This window comes from Cervus canadensis, chromosome 3 (assembly GCF_019320065.1).
Source record: "Cervus canadensis isolate Bull #8, Minnesota chromosome 3, ASM1932006v1, whole genome shotgun sequence".
Classification (NCBI taxonomy): Eukaryota; Metazoa; Chordata; class Mammalia; order Artiodactyla; family Cervidae; genus Cervus; species Cervus canadensis.
Window position 1 is genome coordinate 98,547,845 of NC_057388.1, and position 20,831 is coordinate 98,568,675.

The 20,831-nt window shown below is 34.6% G+C and overlaps 1 protein-coding gene and 1 pseudogene across 5 annotated transcripts in view; both read right to left on the bottom strand.

Moving 5' to 3' along the window:
• The window catches only part of BRAF (B-Raf proto-oncogene, serine/threonine kinase), a 161,118-nt gene that overhangs the window by 52,284 nt on the left and 88,003 nt on the right, over nucleotides 1–20,831 (bottom strand). For 3 of the 5 annotated variants that reach the window (XR_006268617.1, XM_043463883.1, XM_043463886.1), the window contains exons 4-9: nucleotides 20,303–20,406; nucleotides 19,341–19,443; nucleotides 13,695–13,843; nucleotides 12,687–12,806; nucleotides 10,188–10,347; nucleotides 3,663–3,699 (exon numbers count right to left, since the gene is read on the bottom strand). Coding sequence is in view for 4 of the 5 variants with exons in the window: in XM_043463883.1 (XP_043319818.1) it covers nucleotides 3,663–3,699; nucleotides 10,188–10,347; nucleotides 12,687–12,806; nucleotides 13,695–13,843; nucleotides 19,341–19,443; nucleotides 20,303–20,406 (673 nt within the window). In the remaining variant the exon portion in view is untranslated. Of the gene's footprint in view, nucleotides 1–2,158; nucleotides 2,279–3,662; nucleotides 3,700–10,187; nucleotides 10,348–12,686; nucleotides 12,807–13,694; nucleotides 13,844–19,340; nucleotides 19,444–20,302; nucleotides 20,407–20,831 lie in introns of all 5 variants that reach the window. The other 2 variants (XM_043463887.1, XM_043463884.1) reach the window with 2 other exon arrangements.
• On the bottom strand, nucleotides 14,143–14,261 carry LOC122438935 (annotated as a pseudogene).

Below are 20,831 nucleotides of genomic sequence, written 5' to 3' on the forward strand. Positions count from 1 at the left end.
GGTAGAGGGAGATGTAGACTTATTTTAAAAAATGCAGTGCATGTTTTAATATTGACCATTAGGAAAGGACAGGCAAAAAGACGGCCTCATTTGGTGATTAACTATAAACTTAAAAACTATAGTTTCTTTTAATTTTACAATTTTAGCATTTTGGTCAATTTAATAACCTTTAAAATATATGATTATAGATATATACTTTGCTTACTGCTGCAGAGTCTAGGAGAAAAACAATCTTAAATATATCTCAATTTTTTCTTTGATCAAAAAAAAACAAAAAGCAAAATCAACTTAAAAGCAAACATAAAAAATAAACTTCAATTATGTGACATTAACAGCCAATCAATAATAATAATAAAAAAAGATAGAAATGCTCCAAATGGAAACATTTTCTAATAATGGCCTTAATACTGGCATTATCTAACTCTTTCATATTAGCCACTAAAATTTTAAAAAATCCTACATTACATACTATATAAGATACTAGTCACTGTCATTGGTTTCTGGAGCCTTATTTTGCTAAACAAAGATTAATTTTACCTGCACAACAAAGTTAATGCCAACAAACCCAAGTAGGTTTCTCAAGACTTTCTGAAAAATCTCTGCCTATAAAATGAGAACAAGGTAAGTGCAATGACATCTCAGCCAAGTCACTACAAATGGAAATATTTTATCAGCAAAATGAGTCCAAGGGCTACACTCTTTGAAAATGGACTCAGCTGGCAGGGTTTCATACCTTTCTGATGGATACTTTTCCTTCCAAGTGCTGACTGAGCAAAAATCCCAATTCATGTACAGAAAGCACCTGGTTCAGAGGGGTTCAGGGTAATGATTCCTGGTGGGGACTGAGTATAGCTAAGCAGGACTGAGATGTCAGTTAATAATTGCACAGACAGAACAAAAAGACCCCCAGTTTTTTAAAAAAGTAGATAACTATTCTCAAGTTGAAAAGTCACTCTCTCTCAAAGGATAAGGATCAAAATACTAATGGCAACATTTAAAATGTTAAAACTAGAAAAAATAAATAAATAAATAAAATGTTAAAACTGTGTACAAATTTCATCATTACTATACCACATATGTCATCATGTGGAATTTCCATGATCTCACATGCAATTCTCTAAAAGAAAATGACACCTGGAATATCTATTAACTACAGTTATTAACTGGAATCTCTATTAACTACAATCCATATTCTGCCTTCCACTGATAATATTTCAGCATCATAAAGCCTTAACTGTCTACCCTGGCTTCACAGTTCTGATCTACTCAGCGCTGTACTGCATCACTTACTTTAATTACACTACTCGGTTCTCTATAACTTCCAGCCCATTCCATGGATTCTCTGAGAAAGTTGGGCAGAAAGAGCAAAAATCTGAAAACCATCATTCATTCAGAATAAGTAACAGACACTAGCAAAAACCAGTAAACATAATTCTTTAAAAATATTTACAGCAAGACACTTGTCTAAATTTTGACTTAAATTTTAAAGAATTAGTTTAACCACTAATTAAAGAATGGTGAGATAAACTGGGTGGGTGAAATTATACTGCTAAACTTTCCCCTCATATGAGAGCATAACTGAAAATATCTATCTCAATTTTCTAAAGTATGCTAAAATACCTCAAATATATTACAGATCTTCTTTAAGTTCCCTAGTTTTGATATAAAATATACATGGCTTATGCTTTAAAAAAAAAAGCACGTATTACAAAAAGACAAAGCCAAAAGTCTAATACGAACTCATAATAGGGATTTCCATTTTTTAAAAACCAAAAAAATTGATATTAGCAACCATCAAGGTTATCACCTAAATTGATTAAAGCAAAAGAAATTCAGCTTGAAGAAAACCCTCCCCACATTATTTACTGCCACCCCCTGAGTTTAAGAAATTATCAAGACCAAAAAATAGTATTAACAAAAAACAAGATGGAAATTTCAGCTCTCGCTTTTAAACATTTATGACAGACAGCATACAGAAAGCTTGTGGAAGTGAGTATGTGAGAGAAGCACATTCAGAGCATTCCAGCCAGGCCAAGCAGAAATTTAGTACTGAAAACTCTCACACTTACAAACACACTGTGAGGGTGAGACACAAACAGTATCTGTTGTTTATATTTAATTTGCTTTGGGTGAAAACAAGAAAGAAGAGCCCAACTACCTCTGAACACTGGGCCAGGCTCAAAATCAAACACTATTTCACTGGGGACAGAATGTAGGAGGGGACTGGGAGTCCGGGATTGGTATTTCCGAAGACAGCGCATCAGCTGGTTCAAAGGGGCTGTTAGAAGAGAAAGAGAGGGGCAGGCAAACACAGGAAGACAGACACAGAAGAAATGAAAGAAGTCACGGGGAATAAATAAGATGAGTTGAAGCCTGCTTCACAAAATAGTTCTGAATGTTTAAAAAACTGCTTATTTTCATAAAATTCCAATCATTCTTTTAAAAGTGATGCATATAAAGGATAAATGCTGTTTGATTTTTGGTACTAAGCAGGCAATTTTTATGACTAAGTTAACTCTGTGATGCTAACATGATGGCAACATTTAAATGCCAGATGTATTGGGCAAAATTGTCAAAAGCCACAGCTATTAAGACATACGAAAGTCAAACTGGCAGCAACATTAATTGGTGGGTTCATGGAATAACAAACAGGAAAAAAAAAAACACTTTTGTAACTATGTACTACATATAGTAAATACTAACTCCAAAGTACATAACACAGGGTTATTATTTTGGCAGGTCCACAAGTATATAGAAACATAACAAAAGATGGTTCATGCAACATTTGACATAAAGTATCTCTGCATCTGGGCTTAGATATTTTGAATATAAAGCAGGGTCACAGTGAAGAGACCGACTCTAAACAAAGTATGTGGGCATTGCAGGGCTTCCTTATTAAATAGATGACAGTTGAAGAGGGAAGCATAAAGGACCACCTGGAAGAAAACTTCAAGACTGTTTCAAACAGCATCTCTTACAAAAATCTTATGGGGGTAAACTCTTATTTTAAAAAGTATTTTCTAAAGTAATGTTTTGCTATGACCCCAATATTCACTGGGTGCCAGAGTAAACAGCTGATAACAATTCTTTAAGAAATCTCAATTCAATTTCTCATTTGCTTATTTTATTTACTGGACTAGTAAAGAGGGGAACTAGGCTTTTCTATTAGGGGTCCATGCTATAAAATGCATCTTCCAGGGCCTTCTAGAAAGCTGAAGGGAAGTAGCTGACAGTGTCTATCAAACTGACAAGCTGTAGCAGGTAATTCCAGGGATTTTCCCCAAGAATGATTTAAGAAAGTCAAGTTTTAACTGTTTGTAAGCTCAGTCTTTAAGTATTAGTGGAGATAGTTAGGAATAAAGTGGGTAAAATAATTAAGATTTCTCTTTGATAACATTTTAAAAATTGTAGATGTCACATTTAAGACTCCCCTTTTATGTCCTCTTTTTCCTCTGTTTCTAGAGTTAAAATTTAAAATCAGTTAAAATTTTATTAGAGACAAATGATAATTACTAAAGAAAAGCAAACAATTTTTATTTTTCTCTATGTATTTTTCTCTGTGTCTGTGTTTCATGAAAGAAGCAAATATAAAGGAGACAAGCAGCAAAGCAATTGCATTCTTCCCCGTTTTTTTTTTTTTTTTAATTGAAATCACTACTTACCTCCATCACTACGAAACCCTTGGTCTCTAATCAAGTCCTACAAATAGATAGTAATGTATACGTAATCAAAGCATATGATAAAAAGGCAACAACATTTTATTTTCCACTAAGCATTAACAGAAAGGTGAATTCAAAATAATACCTGTCTTATAAATTACTTCACAAAACAGAAATAATATGGAATTAACTAGTGAACATGATAAAATAAAAACTCTGAAACACTTGCCAACCTAACCCTAGATTGAAGGGATTATTAGTCCTGATCAAATGTTGAAATCCATTTCAGGCCATTCAAAACCAATGGCTGCATTAATGCTTAAAAACATTCTACTGGCACATATTAAGAGCCATAAAATGTTCATACCCTTTGATCCTATAATTCCACTTCTGGTAATTTTTCCTAAAGAAATAATTCAGAAGAAAAAAGTGATATGCACAAAGATGTTTAGTGCAACATTATCCATTATACTAAAAAACACCAGAAATAATTACTTCCCTATTTTAGGCATACTGCCATTTTCGGCATACTGACATACATTGGTTAAGTAAATTATAGTGTGTCAATTCAGAACATACTATGCAGCTACTAAAACATACTACTAAAACAGTTATGAAGTTTGAATCATGAAACATGTTTATAATTAGAAAAGGATACAAAATTAAGTATACACTGATACAATCATAAAAATATAAATGTTTAAGGACACATTAGAAGGGAAAAATTTTTTAAATTGTCTTTATTATTAAAATACAGCTTTTTATAACAGATAGTGTGAGGCAGGGCAGCGGGGGAGGAGTCTACTGGCAATGCAGTGCAATTTGGACCTTGACAGACATAACTTAGTTTGCCTAGTATAACTGATAAGAGAGACTGACTGAACTGCCTCAAATGTCTCTAAATATGCTCAAAGGCTTATAAGCTAAAACAAGAGAACATTCTTTGCAGATGCATTTCTGCCATGTTCAATGTACTATAAAAAACCTTTAACATTCTGTACAGAATAATCAACAAATACTCATATCTGCAAATAAGGTGCTAAGTGTTAGCGGTTGTATGACTACCCATAAATATAAAATCATGGTGGTCTCACTAACTTTGAGTTCTTGAGAGCTTATCATCTAAGAAAGATATACAAACACAGAAATTACATAAAAATAAGAGCTTAGGAAAACAATAAAAAAATGTGCCAACGTTGCTTAGTTAATTGCCAAATAAACGGTATATGTAAAAAGATTCTTGGTGCAACATAAGTTCAAAGGATAAATAAACAACTATAGAACTTGGTCACTGGTGAAGCATTTGAAGAAGTTAATCTAAGAGCTGGAGTTTGAGCGGTAGATAGGAATGCAGAAAAGCAGAGGGGGAATTCCCTGGTGGTCCAGGACTCTGAGCTTTCACTGCTGAGAGCTGGGGTTTAAGCCCTTATCAGGGAAGTACGATCCCATAAGCTGAGCAGCGCTGCCAAAAAAAAAAAAAAGAAAGGCCTTCTGGACAACCTGCTGCTAATAACCACCGAAAGCTTGTATTTCCCAATCTTAAATATGTTCTTAAAGCTCTCTGACAATCTTTTTCTATGTGGTCTAGGTTAAACAGGACCTTCTAGTATTCCGATAGTGGCTATTTCAAACTTTCCCCCAATTTCCTATGGTTCCTTTCTTAATTACTGCTCTTCTCCTTTTTAGCAGGATAGAGAAAACAGAAGCTATCAAAGAACATTCTGTTCTGTCTCTATATCTACAAACATCTGCACAATAATATTAGCTATAGTTTCTGAATTCTTTTTTTGTGCCAAGAATAATCATCACTACATGGGGTAGACACTGTTAGCCCCAAGGTTAAGTCATCTGCCCGTGGTCATTCTGCCTCTAAAGAGCTGCGGACCTAGCTATGTTCACCTTTAACTCCTCATAGCCCCTGAGGAACATCACTTCCAAGTTCAAGGAATTTTTATTTACTACCTTAATTATTCCTTCTCTTGTTCTTTTGAACCTCTCTCTTTACTTGCTTCTTCCCCTCAAGTTACAAGTATGCTCAAGTCTCTCATGTGACTGCTTCAGTCTATGGCTTTCATCATTCCTTTGCAGCTAAGCTTCTCAAATCTGGCACTGAATCCCACATCTTTACCAGCTTTTGCTCTCCTCCACTAGACCTCTAAAACAGCTCTCAATGACATTAAAATGACACTGTAACTGCCCAGTTCAATAGTTATATTGAATGTATTCAATAGTTCTATCTCATTTGAGTCTCAATGGCCAACTGCCATCAGCTACTTCAGCATTCTTGAAGTCCCCATTTCTCCCTTTGGCTTCTTCAACACTACTTTCTCTTCTTTGTTTCAAACTAAATTTAGGAAGAGGAGCCTATAATGGAGACAGAGAAAGACAGTCTCTGCCTATATCTCAAATGTTAATGATCACTGGGGTTGCATTTCTACCCTCTTCAATTTACATAATCTTGAAGTAATAATATCATTTACATCCATGACTTTAACACAAATAGGCTAATTATTTCTAAATGTGTATATCTACTCAAGGTCTTTATTTCAACTGCTACTGGATTTCTAAACCAGTAAAGATCCACAGACATCTTCAAGTCAGTATGTCCAAAATAAAAGTTAACATTTTCATTTCTACAAACCCTGTTCTTCCCTAGGCATTTCTATCCTAATCAATCAAATAAATACTATGTAGTCACCTAAGGCAGAGAATTCTAGGCATTGTCTTTTTTTATCTCTCATCTCCCACTTCTCTCCTCTACTACTAGACAGAACAGCGATTGACTTTAAGAAGAATGGCCAGGTTTTACCCCATTTCAATCATTTATCACCTGTGTGATCTGGAATAAGTTTCTTGACATCTCTAAATCTAATTTTCTTAACAGTAAAAGAAGGAAAATAATAGTACTTAACTTACAAGTGTTTATGAGGATGGAATAAGAAAATTTATGTACTTGAAAAAGGACCTAGCACATAGTAAGCATGCTATTTATAGTATCAATCTTAACAATCGTGTCTATCAAATCTCTCACTAGATTCAAAAGATTTTTCTAAAGTAAAGAGCTGACCACCTTCTTTCCCACTCAGTTTACTGGACCCTTTACTATCAACTACTACACAGACCTCAGAATAATACATGTCATCTTCCCTACAATATCAAGTATTAACTACATCCCACATAAAGGTACTTCCATACTTCTGCACATACCATTTCCTTAACAAATGCTCTTCCTTCTTAAAACCCCTAGCACTAGGTACTTAATAAATTCCTACTCCTTCATATTCATCGTTCATCTTCTACAATCTGGCTTAAATGTGGTCTCTTCTCTGCTAAACTTGACTGTCTTTAATCAGGTAGAGTTCATCCCCTTCTATAAACTATCACCTTATATTTTTGTGTTTATTTATTTATATGTCTGATTCATCCATTAGACCATGACCTCCCTGAGGGCAAAGACTGTGTGCTAATTCATCTTAATTCCCTATTCTGACACAGTGCCTATCCCACAGTAAATATTAAATTTGGTTTACTGGAATAATAAATGACAAATAATGACTGAAACTGAAATGACTGAAACTGAATGAAATGCTAAAAGGTTTATATTTTATAATCAATGGGAAGTAAACAAAAGTTTTATAACAAAGGAACAGATGGTGATTGAAGTCTTACAATAAATAATAAAACAGAATAAAACCCTATTCTGACAGTAGCAATTAAGAATGTAAATGGACAGAGAAATCAATGGCAGGAAATTTATACAGCAGATTAATGTCATAAGTAGTTCAAGTGAAGAAATATGGGCCCAAATGGTGGTAGAAAAAAACAAATTTGAGAAACATGTCAAAAGGAAAGGTGATATTTATGGGGAAGATGAAAAGGCAAGATATAAACATGACACTCCAAATGTTCACGCCCAAGAGAACAGGAGAATTTTAGTAACACTAAGACATAAGGAGAAATACTCTAAAAGAATGTTAGTTTTGAAAGTAAATACAAAGTTTACAACTTTGAACATACTGACAATAGATCTAACCTAGAAATAAGATCTGATTTCATATTTCACGCAATCTCCTTATTCACTTATTTCCCTCTCCTACTTTTTTCCCCCTTTGTATGTGGATCTAGCCAGATGGAAGAAGCCCTTCTTAGTTGAGAAAAATTGGTATTAAGAAAAGACTACTTTAAATAAATTCAACAAAAACAGAAAAAAAAATTTCATAGTAAAAAGTAGGAAGAAAGTCTGACTTGGGAATGTATCTTGAAAAATGAAATTAAGATTGATAAAAAGTTTATTTTCATCTACTTCAACAAAAATATTAAGTTATAATGTCAATAATATGCTAATTCTTAGAATTAATACAGAGGGAATCAAGGTTTTGTTGGTCATAATATCAAACTTACAACAGCATAAACTCTCAATTTAACATTCATCTTTCACATCATAATCAATCATTTCTATAAAAATTTTAAAGGGATTTCATCAGTTCCCTCAATGACTCCATCAATCCTTTGATATTTAATTCATTTTCTTTTGAAAAGCCTGTTCTCTTGTCATCCTTTAGACACTTACTTTCTTTTACTGTTAACTGGACTAATTCAATTCTGCTGTATCCTTATTTCCCAATGACTTTTCACTGTCTTCAATAAATCCTTAAAATCTTTTTTTTGTTGTCAGACTAGCAATCAGTCTGCTTTATTTTTTCATTGTAATGTTGGATAGTGATGAAAAAGGGCTGGAATGAAAGCTAGTATTAAATGGGGAGGGAGGGCTATGTGGGTGGAGACTTACTAGGGGAGTCTGTTAATTAGTGAATATTTTCCTGTTAGGATAATTTTGGCTCCTTTACTCAACCTTATGAGGACTCACAGAAGGAATGCCTGTATAATGAGAACATTAGGCTCTTTAGAGAACAACAGGCTGTCCTCTAGCATACATGACTCCTCAGTAACTTCAGTATCCTGCTCATCTGGGTAAACAGTTTCAGATTTCTTTTTAAATATGATTACTTCCCAATGCAAACAAATTTGGTAGCTTTTCTGTTTTGTTGCTTATTACATTCAAAGATTAAGGATAACCCACATTTTTTATTCTAAAGTACAAATTATCGGAGAAATGATCCTGACCCCACCATAGCTCAGATGTCAAGGGCTCTTTATTCTCTTCAGGAATTTGGTTATCAGGATGATACAGCTGAATGAACCAGTCCTTTTGGAGTGATCCTGTGTATGTCAGAATTTATTTTTTTCTCAACTCTTCTTTCCCTTTTGTCTATATATGGGACTGGCAAAAAACAATGGGCTGGCCACCTGCTTTACTGAAGTTTATCAGAATAAAGCCTCACCTGTTTGTTTAAAATATATTTATTATCTATGGTTGTTTTCACATTAGTGACAGAGTTCAACAGTTGTCTTTAGAGATCCCAAGATCCACAAGCCTAAAATATTTACCATCTGGCCCTTTAAGAGTTTGCTGACCCTTGGTCTGTATTATGGGAAGTAGACCTCTGCTTTGTCTTGTAAGCCTTTTATTAACACAAATATTTTTTGATGATCTCTTAAGTTAGGTCATCACCTAATAGTTCCTATTCTAGGCAACTATATTGGGAATGGTTTTTGCTGTCCAGAAGTTAAGGTTAAATTGAAGAAGTGATACTAAGGTACATAATTAACTTCCAGTGTGTAACATAAACTAGAAAAGGAAAAAATTCAAGAGTGATCAGCCAGAAGTAGCTAAAATAACTGATGTGTATAGAGATGGAGTACAATGGTATGCTGCTGCTGCTGCTAAGTCGCTTCAGTCGTGTCCGACTCTGTGTGACCCCACAGACGGCAGCCCACCAGGCTCCTCTGTCCTTGGTATTCTCCAGGCAAGAATACTAGAGTGGGTTGCCATTTCCTTCTCCACAATGGTATACTCAAGAAAGTAAAGAAGGTAAATGGTAGCTTTGCACGAGAAGTACAAAAGTAATGATTAGTCCTTAAGGGTTATTTAACTCAAAGCTGAACTAGAAATTTAGGTAAAGATTTCACATTGAAATATGCAAGTATATTCTTATTTTTTCTATACCTTCAAATGGGTTAAGTGGATTGATTATCTGTTAAATAAATGAAGATAAGACTTTTACAGAGGTGTCATAAGGAAAAAAACAATGAGAATAACTCTATACTTTGGTACCAGGTTAAATATTTTATGCCATCAGAGAAGATGACAAGATTTTTCTGATCTGTAATTCATGAAAAGTCTATCACTTATACTAACTGTGATAAATGAAAAATGGTTTCTGATTTATATTATAAATCTATATTATAAATACACACAAAAAGATTAAAATTAAGTCAATATATTGAGAAAGGGCATGGGAGAGAGGAGAGAGAGACACAGACAGACACTAACTTCTAGAGAGAGAGAGAAAACTAAATTTACAAAACAGCTGACAGAACTAGATTCCCCAAATCTGTGGTCCAAAAAAACAGCAGAAAAATAAACACACTTGAATTTTCTAGATTCGGACACTGCTGGATACTTACATCAATATTGACGGGTTCTATTGTGTTTATATGTACATTTGGAGCTGATGAGGACCGGTCTCGTTGTCCAAACTGATTTCGATGATCTTCATCTGCTGGTCGGAAAGGCTGTGGAATTGGAATGGATTTTGAAGGAGACGGACTGGTGAGAATTGGGGGCCTGGAAAAGTCAAGTGATTGGAAGATAAGATTTAGAGCAACTTTCTAGAGATAGATAACATAGAAAAGTGAATTATATGAAGATTTTGTTTTCATATTCTCAAATAAAACCTTAAAATACAGGTAATGGCAGTAATGGCTTTTAAAAGAATTAAGTTTAAAAAACTAATTCATGCTTACAACTAACACCAACAAAGCTGGTTTGCTCAAGCAGACCCTCCATGAGGTATCAATGATAAGAACACTGATTTTATTCAGAACATTCCAGAGACATCTACAAATGGCTAGAAATTACCTGTGGTTAATCAGCTGAAGAAACTTGTTCTTTAACATTATACAAAAATGTTCAAAATACACACCAACTGAATAATGTCTGCTAATTGTTTCTACCTTTGCCATTTCTTGATAGTTGAAGTTACTAAGATGTAATTTTTATGGAAAGTATTAGGAAATCATAAATCTTTTAAAAGCACACGTGTATTTCATGTATCTATTGCTTTATACAAGAGGTGAATTAAAATCTTGAACAAAAATGGCAAAAATAATTTCCAAATTCAAAAGATTCTCAGAGTGTCAAATCTCTCAGAGTTTGAAATGTTTACCATGCCCAATAAATGATACAAGACACACAGAAGAATAATACATTAAACCTTAAAGCAAATTTTGTAAAAATTGCTCTTTGAGGAAACTGTGACAGACTGACCTATTTTGGTAGTGTGGATAAAACAAAGTCTATGATCTCTCACTGCCCCCAAAATGAAGCTGGCATTCACAGAGCATATTAAAGTTTTGAGAATAGATTGTAAACACCCATGAGAAGTCTGTGCCCCTCAGAAAGAATATCCAAGGGAGGTGAGAAGTGAGTACCACTTGATTGATGAGGTGCGACTCAGTGAGCTCCGTCAGGACCAATGAATGATTCAATGCTATCAGCTTCTCTTCAGAGATTGGTTATTGTTGCACCCCATCTTATGCAAACTCTGTAACTAATCAGCAGTATCAAGTGGTTAATAAGACAGCCAGAAAGACAGCTGAGGGAATAAAAAGACATTTTTAAGAGGAGAGAGGGTTTAAAGAGGAATGAGAAGAAAATATAGTTTTGGACCAGATGAAGGTCGGAAGAGTCAAAAAAGCCAACTTGTGACAAGAAGCTTCTAAATTAAATATATTACTAGAATCTGAACCATACCCGCTTATGAGCTTTACTTCTTTGAAGCACCCTTTTAAAAGGGTAGGGAAAGAAATGTTAACTTTAACTGTTTATATTAACTAAATGAATCCACTTAGAACTGAAATAAAAATAATTGCTCTATTGGTCCTTTTTATTATGATTAATTGATTAATTTTTAGTTTGTGACAAAGCTGTGCTTTTGCTTTAGACAGCCAATAACAGCCTTTGGCAAGGGATTTTGGGAGCAGGTAAAAAGAATTTTAAAATGACAGTATTAGCTTTAAGAAAGTTTTGAAACACACATTGACTTTCTATATACTTAGAGGCTAATTTAAAGTCTCAAGGCAGTGACACACTTTATGTCAGAACTTAAAAGTAGAAAAAGCCTTAACTAACTACAACTGTAGAGGGCGGTCAATTAACATAATTGATCTGGTGTAGTGACAGCAAGTCATTCTCGAAACTTAATAATAAAGACTATGATAGCAACATGTAGCACATAAGTCAGAAATATGTATGCAAAGGACACTGGTCTTTACATAGGAAAAACAAAAATCTGGATTAAATCTGATAAATGTTATTATCAAATCTAAAGAAAATGGATAAACTAGAAAATGAAGATAAGCTGTTTCTGTCCTTCTCTTCTCCCCCCACCCCCTGGTCCCACCATCACTACTGCGCTCTTATCTCCTAGACTCATTCAGATTCCGGAATTCTTTATGGTCCAGTTCAAATCCCACTTTCTTGATTAAATGTTCACTACTCTCTCTATTCTCTTTTGTAAACATCGCAATATTTATCACATAGTTTAAAATAATATATCATAAATTGTAGATTATAATTATATTTAGCTTAAAACTGTTGGCCATTTTCTAAATGGAAATCATATACTTCTGTATCTGATATTAAAAATAAAGCAAGCACAAGGCAGGGACTCTAAATTATTTGTTGCTTGATTTTTTCCAAGTATGGTCCTACAACAGTCTATGTCAGTTTTAACCCTCTGTATCTGTATCAAATGTATGACAGGTGTGATGAGTTACCTGAAAAAAAAAGTCCTTAATTTAATTACCCAAATGTTGGAAATGTTTCAAAGCAACTAAAAGTTAAAAAAAAAAAAAAAATCAGCTCAAGTAGCATGTCACTGAACAGCAGGAATCAAATCATACCCAATAGAATCGGAGGGGGGTGCAGAAGGGGATGAGCCACATGGAAGGGTAGTCTCTGCTAAGGAGGCCTCCTCCTGTGGTATTGGGTGGTGTTCAAAGAACTTGGAGACAAACAGCAAACTGTGAGGCAAAAACAAAAACAAAACAAAACAAACCTAACTTGTGCAAAACCCAGAAGCTTCATACACCAGAATACATTAAAGAGTTAACAAAAATATCTGAGCTCAAATTGCATTTTCAGGAAAGACTGCTAAATTCAATTGGCTGTATTTCTGTCTGATAGCTTAGGGTAAAAAATTATACTCTACTTTCAAAAACAAGCTAAAACTAACTATTTTAGCTAAAACTAATTGTTCTATATAGCACATTTCTACATAGTAGAGAGGAAAAATTATGCTTTATGGTTAAGGAATTAGAAGAAAATGTATCTATTGCTAAAAGGTTACATTATTATCATGTACTTTAAACTACTGAGTGGAACTCTCCCTAATTCCAGTGATCAAAAAATAAGACCTTAATAGCAGTAGTGACAATACACACAAAAAGATTAAAATTAACTCAATATATTGAGAGAGGGAGTGGGAGAGAGAGAGACACAGACAGACACTAACTTCGAGAGAAAGAGAAAACTTAATTTATAAAACAGCTGACAAAAAAAAAAAAAACAGCTGGCAGAACCAGATTCCCCCATCTGTGGTCCAAAAATATAAGTTAATTTAATTTAAACACTCGAAAACCATCTTAAAGTGATATCTATGTATGTGGAAGGGATCTTATATTAATTAAAAAAGAATATGAAACATAAATGAAATGTCTAGCAAACCAGAATTACAATCTGAAAGTGAAGTACTGGCTACACTATCTAGCCAAACCTCAAAAAACTTTTGTTTTTTCCCTGTAACAACTCTTCTGTAAAGAAAATTTCCACGGACTCTAAGACATACTAGTTTCACATTAAGAAAAGTTAAATGTAAAGTGGCAGAAAAGAAAAATTTTTTGATTACTTACTCTAGTTGGTCATAATTAACACACATCAGTGGAACCTCTGTACTACAACGCTGGTGAAATTTATAACCACATGTTTGACAGCGGAACCCCTGGAAAAGCAGCTTTCGACAGAAGTCACAAAATGCTAAGGTGAAAAACGTTTTCCGTACCTGCAAAGTAAAACATCATGGAGGATTCTGTAAGAATCTTTTTAGAAATCAACTTATACTCTCTTGTTTAAAATAACAAATTTTTACTATGTTTGTGTTAGTCGCTCATTCGTCTCCAACTCTGTGACCCCATGGACTATAGACTGCCAGGCTCCTCTGTCCATGGGATTCTCCAGACAATAATACTGGAGTGGGTAGTCATTCTCTTCTCCAAGGCGATCTTCCCAACCCAGGGATCAAACCCGAGTCTCTTGCATTGCAGGCGGATTCTTTACCGTCTGAGCCATCAGGGAAGCCCAAGCCTATAACACCTGGTATTCCTAGGCGGTCTCCCATCCAAGTACTAACCAGGCTCAACCCTGCTTAGCTTCTGAGATCAGATGAGCTCTGGCGCGTTCAGGGTGGTGTGGCTGTAGACTTACTATGTTTACATCATGAGAACCAGCTTAACCACAAAGAGTCTAAAATGAAACCAGGGGGTTCAAGGTAACAGATGGACTACATGAATTTATCTCCCACCCACTATTCAATTAAACTCAGAAGTCAAGAAGATGGGAGATGAATAAAAGACTAGAAGCTAATTTCAAGCTTTACTATATAAGAGTACAGGAGAAGGAAGTAATAGAGGTGAAAGAACGAGTGAGAGTACACTTGAATAATTCTACAAAGGAGTTAAGAGATGCTTATTGGTGTTGACCCAAGAAATAATAGCATGCTTAAAGTTACAAAGGTATGGAACAGAGGAACCAAAAAACCCACAAAAACCAAAAACACTTCCGAAGAGAAGAGGAAAGAGGGGGAAAGACTGTCATGTTACAGATGATCTAATTTCCAATGGAACTGGCATTAAGTAAACGATGTCTAAAACTGATACAGAAGTTGTGACCTAAAGTTATTATTCAGTAACGTGAAAAGAATCACTAGAAGAGCTTAAAACAGAAACCATTAAAAGTTAAGAATGTAATTATGTTGAATTGGTTCATAGAGCTTTTCAGGTCTACTATATCCTTCTACTTTTCTATCTATTCAATTGATTTCTGAGAGTTTGATATTGAAACTCCCAACTAAAAATCTTAATTTATCTACTTAAGAAATAATTGTAATATATAGTGGAACTATATATAACCTTGTTCTATATTTTCCAAGTCTCCTATGTCTTTTTTCAAATTTAAAAAAGAAAGAAGAAATAAAAGGAAAAGAATGGTTTCCTCTATATAGTGGCATTAGAGGCCAATAAGGGTTGGGGCAACCCCTTTGCACTATATTAAAAACTATATACATTTGATTAAAATGCAATATACTTTGATTAAAGTGTTAAAAAGTTACAAAAGAAAAAAACTAGTTTATAATTAAAATTATATGAAAATCAGATTAACCCTACCTAAACTTGTTAACTTAGGACAAAGGATAGGAACATCACCTAAAAGAAGGTCAGAACTACGTTTAACAAATTATCAGTTTGTTAGAGGATCAGAACACCTCAGTGTATCTGTGACCATCCCTCTATGTGATGCTGACAGGGCAGCATGTAGGAACTCCATGTCAGAAGGCAAACACGTGTCACATAAACACAACTGTGCTAGGGAGGTTCTATCTTGGTAATGGACAAAACCAGAAATTGTTTACAACTGTTTGGTTTGTGTATGTAATAAGCAGAAAACATAAGCAGGATAAGCAAACGACAAATGTTAACAACGGCTATTTGAGAGTGATGAGAACATAGGTAACTCTATTTTGTCCTTTGTTTTTTGCTATATATTCTCAAGTTTTCAGACAATATTAATCATACACAATAATAAGAAAAATACATTGTGATCCAGGATATAGTTGCATGCTTGTAATATTACTCTATATATAATGCACATCAGAATTTCTAATCCATTCTATTACATATAAATGCTTTTCATGATCCAATAAATTGATTTCAATACTCACTTTATAAAACTCTTCAATGAACACATATTTAACAGGATAAAATGTTATTTAAAGAAATGTTTCATAGAAAATGGTACCTTGGCATATCATCCATTCTGGCTTTTTGAGAATATTTAGATAAACTAGATAGTTTTAAGAGTAGCTCTTGCTTTCTTCACATTCTGGCTATGAATCAAATTATAGAAGATATAAAAAGGCAACTGACTGTTTTTAGCTTTGTTCCTTTTCCATTTGTCTCTGGATATACAAGCAGTAAGAAAAAGCTTCTTTAATACTTATGTGGCTATTATTTACTAAAGCAAGCATCTTTTTATACTCGAGCGTAATCTCTGGAAATTAGAGCACAGAAAAATATAAATTGTATTCATAGGAATCAGCATTTTATAGTCATCTTATCTTTTTTGCTACATACTCATACTTTCAATTGCCTAATAATCTGTTTCATGAAGCCCTAATTTCTCTTCCTTCTTTAATCTAGCCAATTGCAGTCTTTCTTCCTGTCACTGACATACTTGAAAACTATGCATAACATTATTTCTGTATGTAAAGGAAATGGGAGAAAAAGAGAAGGAAGGGAGAAAGCAGGGAAGCAGAAAGGAGAAAATATGGATATGCATTTGAGCATAAACTGAGTGACATACACCTCTGTATGTACACCTTTGTTTATAAGCAGGTACAGGAAGATATATCTTTTCTTTTGGGCCACAACTTATGCTTATTTTGGAATTTGAGACATGAATGGTAAACTCATGTGGGCCACAGAACAGGCAATTTACATGCATTGATTTGTAAGGTGTGGGGCTGTCTGAGGTTAGCATCTATGTAACATGGGAAGGTCTGGACCCATGGCATCTGCTTCTAATCTTGCTTCTCTACTTTTCCTGCCTCCTCCACCCAATCCATTCCCAAGGATTCCTGGGATACAGGTAAATGCTGAAGGAATTGCCTTTGTAACAGACTATGAAACCAGGGGGCATAAGCAGCCTTCCTGCCATAGCCAACAAAATTCAGCACACAGAAGCAGAGAGAGGAATTCTTTCCCTTTCTAAGCAGAACTCAGGCTTACTCTTGTTTCTATATGATGCTAAGAGCAATTGTTCAAAACCACAAATCTAAACACACTGCTCCCTTGCCTATAACAGTCATTAAATTTCCAATGATTTTAGGGAAAAGTCCAAATCTTCAACAGAGCACAGAAGGACTCACATGAGCTTACTCCACCCGTATACACGCTACACCGTAACATCCGCCTCTCCAAGTATGTAGCCTCCATTCTAAACTTCTCTCAAAACTGAAAAGGTAACCAGCTTTGTTGCTCTTCCCTTTGTCGAGTGTAGTCTTCCCTTCACTCATCTTTCCTCATCCACCAGGTCTTAGCTTTGATAATTCTTCCTTTGGGAAAATTTCCTGACTCCTCAAAAGCCAGGTTAGAAATCTCTATTCTGTGTATCTATTCTACTTCAATGGAGAAGGAAATGGCAACCCACTCCAGTATTCTTGCCAGGAGAATTCCATGGACAGAGGGGTGTAGTGGGCCCCAGTCCATGGGGTCGCAAAGAGTTGGACACGACTAAGCGACTAACACACACACACACAGCACTTTAAATGTATACAGTAATTAAGAGTCTTTATGAAAATTCTTAATGAAAACATTTGTTCTAGGAATCTCTATTCTGTGTACCTATAGCACTTTAAATGTATACAGTAATTAAGAGTGTTAATGAAAATTCTTAATTAAAACATTCAGTCACTCAGTTGTATCTGACTCTTTCGCGACTCCATGGACTGGAGTCCGCCAGGCTCCTCTGTCCATGGGATTTCTCACGCAATAATACTGGAGTGGGCTGCCATTTCCTTCATCAGGGGATCTTCTCAACACAGGGATCCAGCCTGTGTTCCCTGTATTGCAGGCGAATCCTTTACGCCTAAGCTGCCGGGGAAGCCCTAGGGCAGGGATCCTGTTTTCCTCTTCACTGTTACATCCCCAGATCAGACAAAATGCTGGCAAACAAAAAGATCTCAACAAACACTTACTGGCGGCTCTCCAGCTGTGCTGTGCGGATTCCCATACCCCTCGGCTCACCTGCAGTTTGCTTTCACTGTCCTCTTGTGGCGAGGACCTGCCTGAGGCACTACTTCAAGGCTACTGACTTAGGTCTTCCTTTACCTTCTCATATCCAATTTTTAATTAAGAAGAGTAACCAAGAAAAAGAGTACTGATCACTGTGAAATGTAAACTCAACTATTTTTTTTTCAATTCCTAAAAACTGGAATAAAAATTCTTAAGATTTATCTTCTCAAAATTCTACAAGTTAAAAACAAAATCAATACTAGCGAATGCCTTATCTCATGATTATAAAACTATTTGCTTCACGGTAAATCTGACTGACATCAGGTATATTTTACACTTGTCCAAAAGATGCCTTATCTATTGAAGCACAAAGCTGACTTCATTATTCACCACTAATGGAGCCCCCAAAACACTAACCCCCTGGGAAATCAGAAGAACCCAGCTGTTCTAATCACAAAGGCACAAGGGAAAACACTTGATGCCAAAAGGGAAGCGATTACTATCCATCTAGCAAAATAAACTACAGTTCAAATTTCATACACAGAAAAGAAAGAAATGCACTCCTGCCTTATAGACCACTCTAATCTTGGCTGCTGGCTACTTGTTCAGAGGACAGGTTCTCAAGCTCTGGGAACTGTACCCTTATCTCTGAGGTAGAGAGGTTCCATCGTTCCAGGCCTCATGCTGGAAACACTTAGCTTAAGCTAGGTTCTGGCAAATGCAAAAACCAGATAAAGGGAGAAGTATGGAAGGAGAGCTTTAACACCTGTCTTTCTTCAGTCTTCATGGTATTCCACTTCCATTATGCTCTTTCAGAAACATTTATACAAGTGTGTCAAGGTGTATGCAGAGTCTATTTACCATGTTTAGAATGGATTTTTTAAAAACTTAAATGTCAAAGAGGAATGGTTAAATACACTGAATTTATATTCTTATGGACTACTATGTAATCATTATAAAGCTCGGTGTACTGACATGGAAAGATGCCTATGATGATGTGTTTAACACTTAAAAAAAAACATACAAAATATAATTCCATTTTTAGTTTTTTTAAAAGAGGAAAGAAATGGAAAATAATGAAGGAAAATGAAGGAAGTAAAAAAGATTATTTTGGGCTTGCAGATATAAGAACACACATTTTATATAGACTTTGGAAGACTACACAATAATCAATTATTAATAACAACTATTTACCTCTGGTAGGGTACTTCCACACTTTTACTTGATATACTTTCATACCACTCAAATTTTTTAAGAATTTTCTTTTAATAATGACTATTACTTTTTAAAATTAAAGACAAAGTATAATGATTAAAAAAAAAGAACTCTTTAATATGTGGTGCTTCTTTTCCTTTAAAGAATAAAACTGATTTTCAACTTAGGTTGAAAAAACAATGCCAAAATTGTTCATCTCATACTTCATATTCTTTAAATAAAAACTCCAAGAACTTGACAATTTTTTACATTAAAAAAAATATAAAAAGTACATACAAAGTTGTGTGTTGTAAGTGGAACATTCTCCAACACTTCTACATGCAATTCTTCTCCAGTAAGCCAGGAAATATCAGTGTCCCAGCCAATTGGTTTCTTCTCCCTGAAAAGTGTAGACACAGCCTTTCTTGGTTATCATACCTAAAAAGCTTCATATACCTCATGCTGAAGATATGAAAATTGGTTATTGAGGGGCTAGTAATGGTGAGGGAGTTTTGGCTCCCTAGTCTTCCATCGTTAGAAATTTAAATGGCAATAAATTAATTTTTAAGTTTACCCCAAATAAATGTATCACTCTTGGACAAACAGCAGGGTAAAGAGATGTACTCTTTTCTTCAAGTCAGCTCCAGAAAAGACCTACAACAGCAGAAAATGGATTGTTCCTGGGGTCCAAAAAAAAACAAAAAACAAAAAAAAATCACAGGTATGGATTTACCTATCCATTCAAAGAAAAAGAGTACTCAAGGGACACTATGCCCCCAAAAAGATGATCTCTTTTTTTCTTTTCCAGATGGGATTCAAAACTGGGAGTGGCAGGGGTTGGGGTCATGGCATAATTTCATGCTTTCTGAAAAATAGTTCAATATAAAATGTTAATTTTGATAAGTCTTTGGTGAAACTATGAGTTTATATTAAAAACAGGAGTGGGAAAGAGTCCATTATTCAAAGAAGAAACAGACAAAATGGTTCAAAATTTTAAGAATCTCAAACTCCATATAAAGTCATTTGATCAAAATAATAAACACCATCATCACACAAAATTATCTAATGTTCACTCCTCAAAGGGCATACCAGACTTATTTAGGCTAATTAACTTAGTATTTTTTTTGTTTGTTTTATTTTCTGAGGTTGATTTTCAATACCCTAGGTTTGGGTAAAGATCTTACAGAATACCTCAAAATTTAATATCTGATGTTTTTTCCCTTTTTTAAACAAAGTTTCACATCACATACAAACCATACCCATCCTGAATTCTGTAAACAGCACAGCACTCTGGGATTAGACCTCTCATCATCAGCGCCTTCTTCAGGCTGTCCCGGACTGTGACTCCACACCGTGCAGGTACCTACAGTATCATAAAGACAGGATATGAGGTAGAATAAACAAATTATAAATTTTTCACATCACTGAAAAAAAAAAACCAACCCAGTAATTTACCTTTATAACATTTTGAAAATGTCATATGGATTACTATGTCAGGAAATTTTTTCTAGGGCTGACTTAATATTAATGGAAAATTACGACTCAAGCATCTATTATTACTAACCAACTTAAGGCAAAATTAATTTTTAGTTTATTAAAATTACAAAATATCTTAAATACATAAACGAAAAGAAAATACAACAGATCACTAAGTGCCTTCTGCTGAGAAATAAAAAATGTCAACATTTAAAGCAAGATCAATTTTGATCCAACACTGTTCAAAGCTGAAAACTAATTCTTCAATCATTATCATGGTCCTTAAGAGACGTCTTACTGATCCTAAACATA